We start from the raw sequence: 14,028 nt of genomic DNA on the forward strand, positions 1-14,028 counted from the left end.
AAGCTTTCGTGAGGCGTGAAACTCATGATAAGCTTGAACCCCGAAGCGAAAGGTGTATTTTCATCGGCTACCCACAGAAATCCTTCGGTTACCTCTTCTACATACCCAGTGAGAATGTGGTCGTTGTAGCACGAAGAGGGGTCTTTCGCGAGAGAGAATTTATAAGCCAAGGAGACAGTGGGAGGCAAATTGATCTTGAAGAAATTCAAGAATCAATTGGTGAAGGAACCTCAGACACTAGCAATCAACCTGAGGAGGAAACTCCTGTTCACCCAGCTGATGAGTCTGTACCTCCAAGGCGTTCTACACGGGTTAGAAACACACCTTCGTTTTATTATGTTTTTCATATTACTACGGAAGGTGATACATTTATCAGTGATAGTACACTAGTAAATTTGGATGAACCTAGCAGTGTTAAGGAAGCCATGGCAGGCCCGGAGTCTGCTAAATGGAAGGAGGCTATGGATAGCGAGATACAGTCCATGTATGACAATCAAGTTTGGAACTTGGTTGACAATGTACCAGGCCGTAAAACAGTTGGGTGCAAATGGATCTTCAAGAAGAAGACCAACATGGAAGGAAAAGTGCATACTTATAAGGCTTGACTGGTTGAGAAGGGTTTTACTCAAACTCAAGGTATTGATTATGATGAAACCTTCTTGCCGGTAGCAAAAGTTAAGTCTATTAGGGTTATGTTAGCCATTGCCGCATTTCATGATTATGAAATATGGCAAATGGATGTCAAAACCACTTTCCTTAATGGAAAGTTGGCTGAGGATGTGTACATGAATCAGCCAGAGGGTTTTGTCAGTGCGGAGTACCCAAATAGAGTATGCAAGCTTAAGAAGTCCATTTATGGGTTAAAACAAGCATCTCGTAGCTGGAATCTTTGTTTCGATGAGAAGGTCAAAGAGTTTGGTTTCTCGAGAAGTGAAGATGAATCTTGCGTGTATGTCAGAGCTAGTGGGAGTATAGTTAGCTTCTTGGTATTATATGTGGATGACATACTACTTATAGGAAATGACATCCCAACCTTGCAGGAGGTTAAGTCCTGGCTTGGGAAGTGCTTTGCTATGAAGGACCTAGGGGAGGCTGCCTATATCCTAGGGATAAGGATATTAAGAGAAAGGAGTAGAAGACTAATTGGACTTAGTCAGAGTACCTACTTGGATAAGGTGCTGAAAAGGTTCAACATGGAGAATTCCAAGAAAGGAGATTTACCGATCCAAAGCAATGCCAAACTGAGTAAGACTCAGAGTCCGAGTATAGAGGCAGAGATAGCTGAGATGAGCCAATTACCGTATGCTTCCGTTGTTGGCTCGATCATGTATGCTATGACTTGTACCCGCCCTGATGTGGCATTTGCTTTGAGCATGGTCAGCAGGTATCAGGGGAACCCTGGCAAGGCTCATTGGACCGCGGTAAAGAACATTCTCAAGTACCTGCGGAGGACTAAGGATTGGGTCCTTACCCTTGGTAGGAGTGATGACTTGAGAGTATTAGGGTATAGTGATGCTAGTTTTCAGACTGATAGAGATAACTTCCGCTCTCAGTCATGCTGGATCTTTACCTTAAATGGAGGGGCAATTTCTTGGAAGAGTTCCAAGCAGGAGATAGTGGCTGATTTGACTTGTGAATCAGAGTATATAGCAGCGAGTGAAGCAGCGAAGGAGGCGATATGGCTAAAGAACTTCATCGGAGACCTTGGAGTTGTACCAGCTATTAAGGAACCTATAGAGATTTTCACTGACAACAATAGTGCGGTTGCCTTAGCCAAGGAACCAAGAGATCATGGCAGATCCCGACACGTTGACAGAAAATTTCACTTCATAAGACACAAGATTGAGGAAGGACTCCTCGTGGCAAGGAGGATATCGTCGGATGAGAATCCTGCAGATCCCCTTACGAAGGGACTGACGAGGGTTAAGCATTTTCAGCATGCGAGGCGCATCGGGCTGAGGGACGATATTAGTTTTACAAATTAGATAGTTTTCCTGAAACTTGTAAAATGTAATCGACGTTTGATGATGAATAAAATTTGTGATTTATTTATGAGTAAAGTGTTACTATCATTGTCAATTATTTACTATTGTTTCAGTTTTGCATGTTTTGACTTCCAGAATAATTAATTTATTCAAACCTCCACAATCGATCATACGTAGGAAGTAGTTATGAATCAAGATTGTCATGAATTGGGTTTGTAGATGGCTAAAAGGTGTTTAGACATGGCAGTGGTTGCTGCAACATTCATGAGTACTCATAAGTTATGAGTATTGGTATAAACCCACGCTCACTTGTATCACTTCATGGAATTTATCTCGAGTGATCGTGAGACGATAATATCATATAAATCTTCAAACCTAGAGATATGAGTTGTTACCTGTGAGTTGGTTGTGCATTGATTGCACGTAAACGCATCAGTAACTTGATGTTATAAAACGTGCCTTTGTGTACGATTCAATAAGTAGTAGAACAAGCATATCAGTGGAAGTTTATCTGTTCCTTCTAGAAATAGAAGCGATATCTGGGCCCCTCGATGATTTTGTGTTGACCCATGTACCGGGCCCGGTCAGAACTAAACCGATGTGTTCAGTGAAATTCTTCGTCAAACAAATTGGATATCGAGAAACAACTGCTAGACAATAAGCAAGACATAGTTCCATGTGTTTGTCCGGCTGATATCATGAGAATAGAGGATTATGTGATCACTTGTCTTAAAAATGGCGCTTCATAGTTCGACGGAGTTTTCGAGAGCTACGATTGCTGGTTGGTTCCTGAAGTTATATAGGCAAATACAGTTATTAGACTTATCCAAGTCGGAGTCTGTTGGATAAGGTGTCTAAGTCCATAACTTATTTGGTATATACTTGACCCGACTGGTATGGTCCATTTGGGTTGCATCTCATCCAAACTATTTATGGATAATTTTATGAGAGTTATACACATATGTTTATTAATATATTATAAGTTATAATATATTAATATGAAGTTATGCTATTTAATTAGTTTTAGTCTTAAATTAATTATGAATTAATTTAGAGATTAAAAGGAACACTAATTAGATTATGGGCTATTGGTTTTATATAGTGTGGGCTAATACTCATTTGTTAATGGGCTAGGCTTATATGGAAGTCCTTGGATGATCCATGGAGCTTTTAACCCATGGATCCTTGGAAAGGAAAAGACATGGGTTATTAGGGTTTCACCCTAACCATGCACACTATGACACTATATAAGCATGCTTATGTAGCATGAAATGAGACTAGTGAACTAGTGTGTGTAAGCTTATGTGTGACCGAAATTATACAAGTATGTATACTCTTTCAAAGTTTTCCAAGAGTTTGTGGTGTTTTGTGATTCCATTTGAGGCATTCACACTATTGGTGCTTGGCCCTCAAACTCCTTAGAACCAAACTCATCAAAAGGTATGTAATCTCTTCTAACTCTTTTATGTTGAAATGTTCCCCATGCCATGTTAGACAGGTTATAAACCTTGGAAAATTTATTATTTTGCATGTATTTAGACAAACATAGATCCAAGGTTTATTAGGGTTGCATGCACACTTAGGAAGTGTTACATTGCTCAAAACCCAACAGTGGTATCAGAGCCTAGGCTTGGTTGTTTGATACTTGATGCAAAATAGTGAAAAAAGTCGAAATCGTTGTTGTCTAGGGTTTATTGGTCCATTAGACCCAATAAGAGAACCCTAGTCCATAATGAACTTGAGTCGGGATTTCTAGGCTTTCCAACCCTTATTTGAACATATGAGATATATTTGAATGAGAATGAAGTATAGTATTCACTTAGAGTACAAGCTATTACACTAAGTGAATGATTGCATGAGAGTAGAATTTCCTAGCAAAAATGCTAGTTGTGACAAGGTCCCTTGAGATAGATGTTGTTTTAGGGACATAAAGTGAGGATAACGGGAATGGGTAATCGGGTTATTGTTGGTTGGTGAAATTAAATATAATTATTTATTGTGGGTCGAAAACCATATATGCTCACCAGGCTCTCAAGCCTGACCCACTCAATTTATTCGTATTACAGGTAGTGCTGAGAGGGCATAAGATGGAGGAATCATCAAGTTGTTTTGTTTACAAGTCTGTATATGTATATATTTGTTGAATGACTTGTAATGTTATCGTTTATGCTTTATGGTCTATGTTGGAACATCACATCCCGAGTTTTGATTATTTAATGAAAATGCATCTCTTGATGAAATGCTTTAAAACATATTATTTTATCATATTTTGTTTTTGGGAACAAATTCCACAACTCTTTTAAATCAAAAGGATTTACTCTGAAATTAGTTTTAAAAGCATAAATGAAATCGGCCTTTTCTGGTCGAGATTTTGGGGATGTCACATTAAATAAGCAAGAATTTTTAACCAGATTATCGAGCAGAATGATTTAATGGATATTCCTATGGGTGGGCCTCGTTATACATGGGGTGATAAATGGGGATCTAAGCTCTCTAAACTTGATCGTTTTTTGGTATCTGATGGTATTATGCTGCATTTTCCTTACATTATGGGATTGGATCGGGATAAAATTATCCCTGATCATCATCCTATTGTATTACTAGAGCATCGGGTGGATTACGGTCCATCTCCTTTTCATATTTTTCATTCTTGGTTTGAGCAGGTCGGTTTTGATGAAGTTGTCCATAATTCTTGGACCTCCAATGTTGTTGGGAACTTGAATGATAATCCTTGGGTTATTTTTAAGAAGAAGCTCCAATTTCTTAAATCTAATATAAGAATATGGAATTCTAGTGCTCGTGAACGTTTCATTAGTAAAAGGAAAACTCTTCAGGATAAAGTTGAAGAGATTGATGCTTCTCTTATGCTTGATGGGGGTAGTGTTGATCTTCTTAAACAAAGGGTTTCGGCTATTAAAGAATTGACTGACTTGGATCATCTTTTTAGAGTCGAGTTGGCGCAGAAAGTGAAGATCCAGTCGGCTATAGAAGGGGATGAGAATTCTAGTTTTTTTCATGGCGTTATTAATCGGAAGAGGCGACAACTTGATATTAGAGGTATCATGAAGGTCTTTAGGAGGACGATCCTGTTAGAGTTAAAACGGAATTCCATAACTATTATAAAACTCTTTTCTCGAGTAAAAAAGGAAGACACCCTTCTACTGATCCTAACTTGTTTCATACTCTTACGGAAGATCAAGTTCTTTTTCTTTAAGCTCCTTTATCTTGTGATGACATTAAAAGGACTGTTTGGGATTGTGGCTCAGATCGTGCTTCTGGGCCAGATGGTTTCCCTTCTGGTTTCTTGAAAAGATAGCCAATAGGTTAGTGGAGGTTATTGGTTCTGTTATTAGTCTGGATCAGTTTGCTTTTGTTAAAGGCAGACAGATTTTAGATGGCCATTTTCTTCTCAATAAGGTGGTTGCTTAGAGCAAGTCTACGAATAATCCTCTTATGATTTTTATAGTTGATTTTGAGAAGGCTTTTGACTCGCTCTTGTGGGATGACCTATTGGAGATTATGCAGATTATAGGATTTGGTAATTTGTGGTGTGCATGGATCATGGAGCTTCTCCGGTCTGCTAGGGCTTCTGTTCTTGTTAATGGGTCCCCTACTGATGAATTTCAAATCCAAAGAGGTCTACCGCAAGGATACCCCCTATCACTTTTTTTATACATCCTGGTTATGGAAGGTCTTCATGTTGTTTTACAGAAAGCTCATAATGCTAGCGTGTTTCGAGGCATTTCTATCATTGGGATCGATATCTCTCACTTGTTTTATGTTGATGATGCTGTCTTGATGTCTACTTGGAACCCAGATAATGTTTATCGTATCATTCGTATCTTCAGATGCTTTTACTTAGCTTCGGGTCTAAAATCAATTTACAAAAAAGTAAATTGATTGGAGTGGGAGTTGCTTTTGCTCAGGTTGAGGTGGCGGCTCGTAAGGTTGGATGTGCTCCTGATACTTGTACTTTTATTCACCTTGGGGTCCCTGTTGGTTGGAACATGTCTCAGATTTCTACTTGGTCCCCTCTTGTTGACCATTTTCGCTCAAAACTCACAGGTTGGAAAGCGAAATGTTTATCGTCAGGCGGTCGTCTCTCTTTGATCAAGTCGGTTCTTGGAATCCTTGGTAGTTATCTGATGTCTATCTTCATGGTTCCAATCTCTTTCGTTAATACCTTGGAGTCTCTTCGAGCTAGGTTTTTCTGGGGTGTTGATCTTGATGAGAGATGCATGCATTGGGTTCGTTGGAATCGGGTTTTAGCTCAAAAAAAGGAAGGGGGTCTTGGTGTTGGCAGTCTTTTCTCGTTCAACAGGGCATTACTTTATAAATGGTGTTGGCGATTTTTTCACAATCCGGATCTGATATGGGTTAAAATTGTCAAAGCTATCTATGGTCCGGATGGTGGTTGTAGTTCTCTCTCCCAGAGAAGAGGGTCAATTGGTCCTTGGAATGGTGTTATTCGGATGCTGGTGCAACTAAATAATCGTGATCTTGATCTTAGGCCTCTCAACCCTATTAGGATTGGTGATGGGAATATGACTTCTTTCTGGCATGATGCGTGGAAGGGGGATTCCCCCTGGCTGATTTTTTTCATAGGATTTATGCTCTTGATCCTAATAAAACTATGTCGGTTAGAGATAGAGTGCTTCTTGGATGGGACTGTAATTGTCTTAGGCAGACTCCGAGAGGAGGTATTGAGGAAACTCAATGGACCGATTTTACTACCTTAATGTAGGGGGTTCTTCTTTATTCTGCTCCAAAGCATTTGGGGTGGACCATTGAAGGTTCCGATTCCTACACTGTTTCTTCTCTCAGAACTTTTTTGGACAATCACATGTTACATACGGGGGATCCTGAAACTAGATGGAATACTTGGGTGCCAATCAAGGTGAACATATTTACTTGGAGATTGTAGTTACGAAGCATTCCTACTAGAGAGAATCTTTCTCTACGTGGGATTACTATGGATACGATTCTTTGTCCCGTCTGCTCCAACACCGTTGAAACCATTGATCACCCTTTCCTTCATTGTAATCAGTTGGTTGAGATATGGACTCGTGTTGCTATCTGGTGGAGCATCCAAACTCCTCAATTTTCCTCGATTGACCAACTACTTTCGTGGTCTGGTTCTCTTTCTTTAAGACAAGGGCAACGTCAAGCTTTTGATACTGTCATCTTGACCACCTTGTGGTGTTTATGGAACTTCCGTAACTCAACAATATTCGGAACAACTCACCCCAGGAAATCTCTTATTCTTGATGAAGTGATTGACATATCTTTTTTTTTTTTTTTTTTTTTTTGGATTTCCAATAGGTGTTAGAAAAGTTAAAATTAGTTGGACATCTTGGTTCCATAATCCTCTTATAGCTTGTAATTTGTTGTGATGTATTTTTTCCTAGCTCCTTGCTAGTTTATTATAATATCTCTGCTGTTCAAAAAAAAAATTGAACCTCAATTGGGTTTTAAGTATTGTCTTTTAAATATATAAAAATAAAAAACAATCTTAATCCAACCGAACTATAAAAAATAATGTTTTCCTATTAATTTATATTAATTTATATGAAAATAAAATAAAATAAAATTTGTTAATAGAATAACATTAAATATAATTTGAAAAATAAGAATAAAAGTGAGTTTATTTATCTTTTTGAATCACAAGAAAATCCATGATGTAGCTTTTCGAACATATCAAAAGATATTTGAAATTGTAATCGGTTGAAATTCCTATTTAACTAATTATTTACTGTGATTATAAAACATATATAGATTGTAGTGTAGTCGATTATATGATACCTATTTTTAATTTTTATTTTAAGAATATATTTTGACACTATTAATCACAAGGGTATTTATTATTTGTATTTCAAAATTGGAAAGCAAGTTTAGGATTTTCAAAATAAGAATAAATATTGTATAATAAAAAGTTTATAAACATAAGCTCCTAAGTCCTATCCCTATATAATCGATTACTTCTCTGGCATATGTATCGTTTTTTAAATCCACATCTTGTATCCTTGCAAATACTTTCAAGCATATTAAATACACAAAATTTCTTTCAAATCCTATGACCTTTCAACCTAGATTAGCTATTTATAAATATAATCTATGTAACTTAGTATTGCTTATTTAATTAATTCTTATATGACAAAACAAAATAAATACATATTAATGATTTAAAATATTTTTAAATAATTATTGATTATTTGTTTGTTATGCATTGATGTATTTCAAACTAAAATTATTATAATTAAATAACCTCTTCTCCAAACCATTAAAATTCCCCTTTATAAATAACGGCATACGAAACACTACTTTGAAATTGACATAGTTTCGAAATAACTAAAACCAAATCGTTATAAGAATATTTTTAAATTTTTGTAAAATTGTGAAATAATGTCGTGAGAAAATCATAAATAACTATTTATGAAACATTTTTAAGTTACTCTAAAAGATTTGTAGTATTCCTTTTAAAAATTTTGGTACAGTTTCTTTTACCAACTGCAATAATCAAAATAAAAGATAAAATCAAAAACAAAAAAAATCTAACACATGAAAATAGTTATCGTACGTCTCTTTCGAACGATGGGATAGAGGAGATCAAAATAGACTTTTACATGGCTCATCTACGTTAAAAAAGTTAAGAGCTAAGTGTGCATGTTTTCCTGTATCACAAAGACCATTTCCGCAATTTACTCTAAAACAACTAATCTAACATGTTTAATTTTAGAAAAAAAAAACGGCCTTTCATATAATTTACTTTAAAATAACTTATCTAACTTGTTTAGTTTTAAAGAAAAAAAATAGTAGTTTGTTTTTAATTTTTTTTATAAATGATAATAAAAATAGTGTGACTCAAATAAGAATTTTAAGCACGTTTAATAACTAATGATATTATAGTGATTAAAATAAAACATCTAGAAAGTTGAATGACTAATTATAACATTGAAAACACGGTTCAATCACCATGGTCATTAGCCATGTCACTTACACTAAATCCACATTTTATTTTTCATTTTTAGATTAAATAGTATGCATAGAAGAATTATTTACATTCGGAAACTATTTGTCGCGCCGCATCGCGCGGGTATGCCCGTAGTATATATATATATATATATATATATATATATATATATATATATATATATATATATATATATATATGAAAAGTGAATATATGGTTGTTATGTACCTAAGTTTAGGTCCAAAACCTTTTAAATGATATAGTTTTAAACAAAACAAATACAATTTCATTTTCTTTTAATTTTGTTTTAATAGAATACCATTGACCTGAGTTAAATTATAGAATGAAAAAGATCAATTGTATATTTTTTTATTGCAAAACATCATTGAAGTTTATAGAGAAAGTCAAAATCAGTACTTTTTAATGATTTGTAAAACACATAATGGTCTCACTTCGTGAATAATTATTGAAAATTTAAGATATATATGTAGTAATAATCACATGTGTTTGTGTTAAATAACAAATCATTAAGTATATTATACATATTAATCACCGAGTTGATCGGGTTTGACAACACTGCTCAGTTCAGTAAAGGACCGAGTGGGGAGTACTCTAGATTCTTTAACTCTCCTCGGTAAGGAGCCGAGTAGCGAGCACTCGGAGGAGTAGCGGCCAAATTGGAGAGTTTTACTACACTCGCCCTATATATATATATATATATATATATATATATATATATATATATATATATATATATATATATATATATATATATATATATAGTATGATTAAATATGAATCACAAATATAGTGTGATTGTATGATCAATTATGATCCATTAGATTTAATGAATGTGTCGTTAAGATGAAGATGATATAATTGTAATTAAGTTGAATAAAATTGATAGTTTTCTATTTTAAAATAACCAGCAAGGATAAATTTGTCAAATTGGCTAACTACAAATTATGGAAAGTAAGAGTATTAAAGAATTCTATTTAATTTTGATTTTTAATAACAAAATTAGATTTTTTTTACATTTTAATTAAATAACATTAAGATGATTATTGTAATCGATTGCTATCTACTGTATTTTTTTTAAGTAGGTCATTATTGTTCTTTCATTCTGTAAGAATATGATATGATATATTCTACATATTTGAAATTCTTTACGAATATATTTATCTTTTGATATGATTAAATTAATTAACATCATCAATAGATTATATTCTTTGAGAATGCTTATTACCATTATTCTTTTGCTTCTTTCTGTTGATTATTGTTTGTACGTTCTTTAAGAATACAATGTATTATAACATATATTATCAAGAATAACAATTTGTATGTAAAAATCATTTTTATTGCTATATTCACATATTCACTTAAGAATCATATAAAAAGTAATAAAAATAAGGATGTAATTCTTCTAGGAATATGTATACATGCTCCAATATTAAAATATAAAAAAGGAAAACTGCATTCTATGAGAATATATAGGGACATCACTGATAAACATATTTTCAACAAATAAACCTATAATCTAAATCATTCTTGCAGAATGCATGGAAATGACATTCTATGATAATGATATTCTTAAAGAATGTTTTCCATGAAATTCAACTACTCCTACTGTCGTCATCTACTTCTTATCGTCATGCTCTCCAAATGCTACCTATAATCCTCTTCACACCCAAAAAAGCGCAACCACCAATTTTTAACCATGCCTAAAATTTTGAGAGAGAGAAAGAGTGACAATAGAAGATAAGTGAAATAAAAAAGTGTACCATCAAAAATGGTTCAATGATTTATACTATGATGGAAAACATAAATCATTCTTCCTAACAATTCACAAAACACAACTATAGTGAGATAAATAAATAAATCATCAAATTTCAAATGGATTGTTAGGGGGCACAAACATTAATAAAAGGAAAGTAACTTTCAATCATAAATTTCTAATCAAGAACACCAAATCAAACAGAATCTTAAGAATGGCCAATGTGCAGTAACATTTATGCAATATTAATTAATATAGTTTTATCAAATAAACAAAATACATACTAATAACTATCAAATAATGTTTTCTTATATTAGGAAGGATTACATGAATAAAGTTAAGCGTTGATTTTGATTTCATCCATTATACACATATCAAAATCAATCGAGCTTCTGTTAAACTCTCGAACGATCATAAAAATTAGTTGGTGGGAGTTTTGATTTCAAATCGCTAATGTTTTTTAAGAATGATTAATCGGCAATTACCAAGTTCTCGACAGGGATGATTGCAAGTTCGAGTGTTCCTATATGACCGGTGAACATTAATGTAATGGCACCAAGTAACTGCAGAAACATAGTATTCAAAATTATAGGGCCAACAAGGTTCTAGGGCTTCTTTGATTCGACGCCAAATTGGAAAAAGAAATCACTTATTTCGTTTATTGGAGGGATATCTTCACTTCATACCTACCTACAAATTGTATTGAAAAGAGAGAAAATATATGGTGTAGAGATGATTAGACAGTTGTTTATACAAACAATCCTATATGTGCACGCAACCATAGATTTGGATCTATGTTTTCACTATTAGATACACAACATTATGAACACATGAATAAAAGATTACTATTTTCAAAATTCATATATAAGGTTAGATCACATACCTCTTGTTGTTATATTGCAATAACAACTTAAATCTTCAAACCCTAAGTCTTGAAAGCAAGCACCACAAGTGTATTGCCTCTAATGGCTCACAAACACCACAAGCAATTGGAGAGGCTATAGAGAGAGAAGAGAGGAGGTAGAAATTGGCCTAGGGATCTCTTAGAAGCAAGTGGGACGATTTCTTAAGGCCTAGGGTTCTTTATATAGGGTTGGGATTAGGGTTTCAATCCTTATCCTTATCTAGTTACTTGCCCACCAAGCAACCACAAGATAAGCCTTAATAACCCAGATCTCTTGGACCATATGGACGATTTCAAAAATATCTAATCCCTTGAATTCTTCCACCCTTCTCCAAGGATAACCATTTCCCTATTTGCAACTATCACATAATTACAATTCAGCCCCTCTAGTTTAATTAATTACACTTAATCACAAAATTAATTCCTAATTAATTATTGACCAATATAAATTAAACAAATATGATTTCTCCTTTAATATATTATTCTTATAACATATTAATAAATCATAATAACCGCTGTCTCTATTTATTTCTCCAGTCAAGTTGCTTTGGTGAAGGCAACCCAAAAGGACCATGCACAACCGGGTCAAGTATTTACCAAATATGATTACGGGCTTAGACACTAATCCAACAGTCTCCCACTTGGATAAGTCTAATAACCAAAAATGGAACATACAACTCGATTAGCAATCGCAGCTCTCAAAGACACTGTCGTACTCTGATCTTATCAGTAACCTGTCCTTTAGATAAGGGATCGTACAGTCCTCTATTTAGATATTGTGCGCACAATTTCATGGAACTAATTATCCAGCAATTGGTTTCTCGATCTCAGATTCATTTGACATAGAACTTAATTGAACACGTCAATTCAGTCCTAACCGGGCCCGACACATAAGTCAAATCAAATCATCGAGCGGTCGTGATATCGCTTTTACCCTCTTTGGATAGAAGGAACAGATAAACTTCGACTTATATGCATTTACTATTTATTAATCAACTATACACAACAATGTGTTTTATGACATCTATTTATTGATGCGGTTTTGCATTATCAATGTACAACCAATTAGTAAACAATAAACCTGTGACATCCCCAAAATCATGGCCAGAAAAGACCGATTTTGTTTATGCTTTATAAAAATCAGAGTACTTCATTTTATAAAAAGGTTGCGGAATTTGTTCCCAGAAAAACACGATAAATACGTTATTAAAGCATTTTCGAAGAAACGTATTTTTATTCATCTTAAAACGTTTGGGATGTCATCGTTAATACAGAAACATAAGCATAAACAGAACTTACAATTATTTACACTAGTGATCTACATCTCTTTAAATCTCTCAGTGTAATGTCACTTCATATCACCACCTGTGATGTAAATAAACTGAGTGGGTCAGGTTGGGAAACCTGGTGAGTACATAGGGTTTTCAACCCACAACAATATAGTTATTATGTTTAAACAATCAAACAATCAACCCAATTACCCATCCCCATTATCTTCTTTTAGTCTTCCCTAAAGATATTATCTCAAGGGTCATCTCCTATATCATATTTACTTCTCATCTCCTTACATCGTATTTCCTTACATGATTGTTCCTACGAACTTTACCTAAGGATCATCGCCTACATTGCATAGACAATACTAATCCGAGGATTACTCCCTCAATATGTGTCTAGCAAGAGTTAGGGTATCATCGCATGATTACGCAGCCACAACATCGCCTGGAGTTGTAAATCATGATAAGGGTTAGTCTATCATCACATGAATACGTAGCCACAACATCGCCTGGACTCGTAATTCATAATAAGGGTTAGACTATCATCGCATGAATACGTAGTTACAACATCGCCTGAACTCGTAATTCATCACCTACAGGTTACTAGCCTGCTGGTGTTTCCACGGGGTTGTCTATAATAGTCCGCGGTCGCCATCTATACTCTAGTAGATGACTACATCTCCAAATTGTCGGACAAGGTTGTAGTATCCTACATCACCGATTCATAATCACCTATCTATCATCACCTTCCTATCATCACATATCTCTCATTATTTTATTTCGTTACTCACCAACTATTTCATCTACCCATGTTTTATCCCAACATATTTGTAGATATAAAATAAATATACAGTTTAAATCATTTAAAACATGTATAAATCATTCATCCAACATAGACAACAAGTATTCAGACAATATGTACACATAGCACGTAATTTATATTAAAATACTTCATATCTATGTGTAAGATGAAAGGGACCATGCACTCACCTGAAAGGTGGTGACTCAGCACTCGGACAGTGCTTCGATACTCTCAAAACGATATTCCTTCGATAAAACCTAGTACCAGTACCACTAGGGTTTAGTCTAACGATAACCGTGACTAATTAATAGTCTGACTA

General features: G+C 34.5%; 1 protein-coding gene across 1 annotated transcript; it reads left to right on the plus strand.

Moving 5' to 3' along the window:
- The first annotated feature begins 4,417 nt into the window (after positions 1–4,417).
- LOC145009947 (uncharacterized) lies at positions 4,418–7,361 on the plus strand. Its single transcript, XM_078968558.1, has 7 exons — positions 4,418–5,053; positions 5,229–5,402; positions 5,466–5,807; positions 5,912–6,685; positions 6,730–6,882; positions 7,033–7,257; positions 7,308–7,361. Exons 1-7 carry the CDS (start codon positions 4,418–4,420, stop codon positions 7,359–7,361), a joined length of 2,358 nt encoding a protein of 785 aa, XP_078824684.1.
- The last annotated feature ends 6,667 nt before the right edge of the window (positions 7,362–14,028 follow it).

The sequence above is a fragment of the Lactuca saligna genome, chromosome 8 (assembly GCF_052625555.1).
Source record: "Lactuca saligna cultivar CGN05327 chromosome 8, ASM5262555v1, whole genome shotgun sequence".
NCBI lineage: Eukaryota > Viridiplantae > Streptophyta > Magnoliopsida > Asterales > Asteraceae > Lactuca > Lactuca saligna.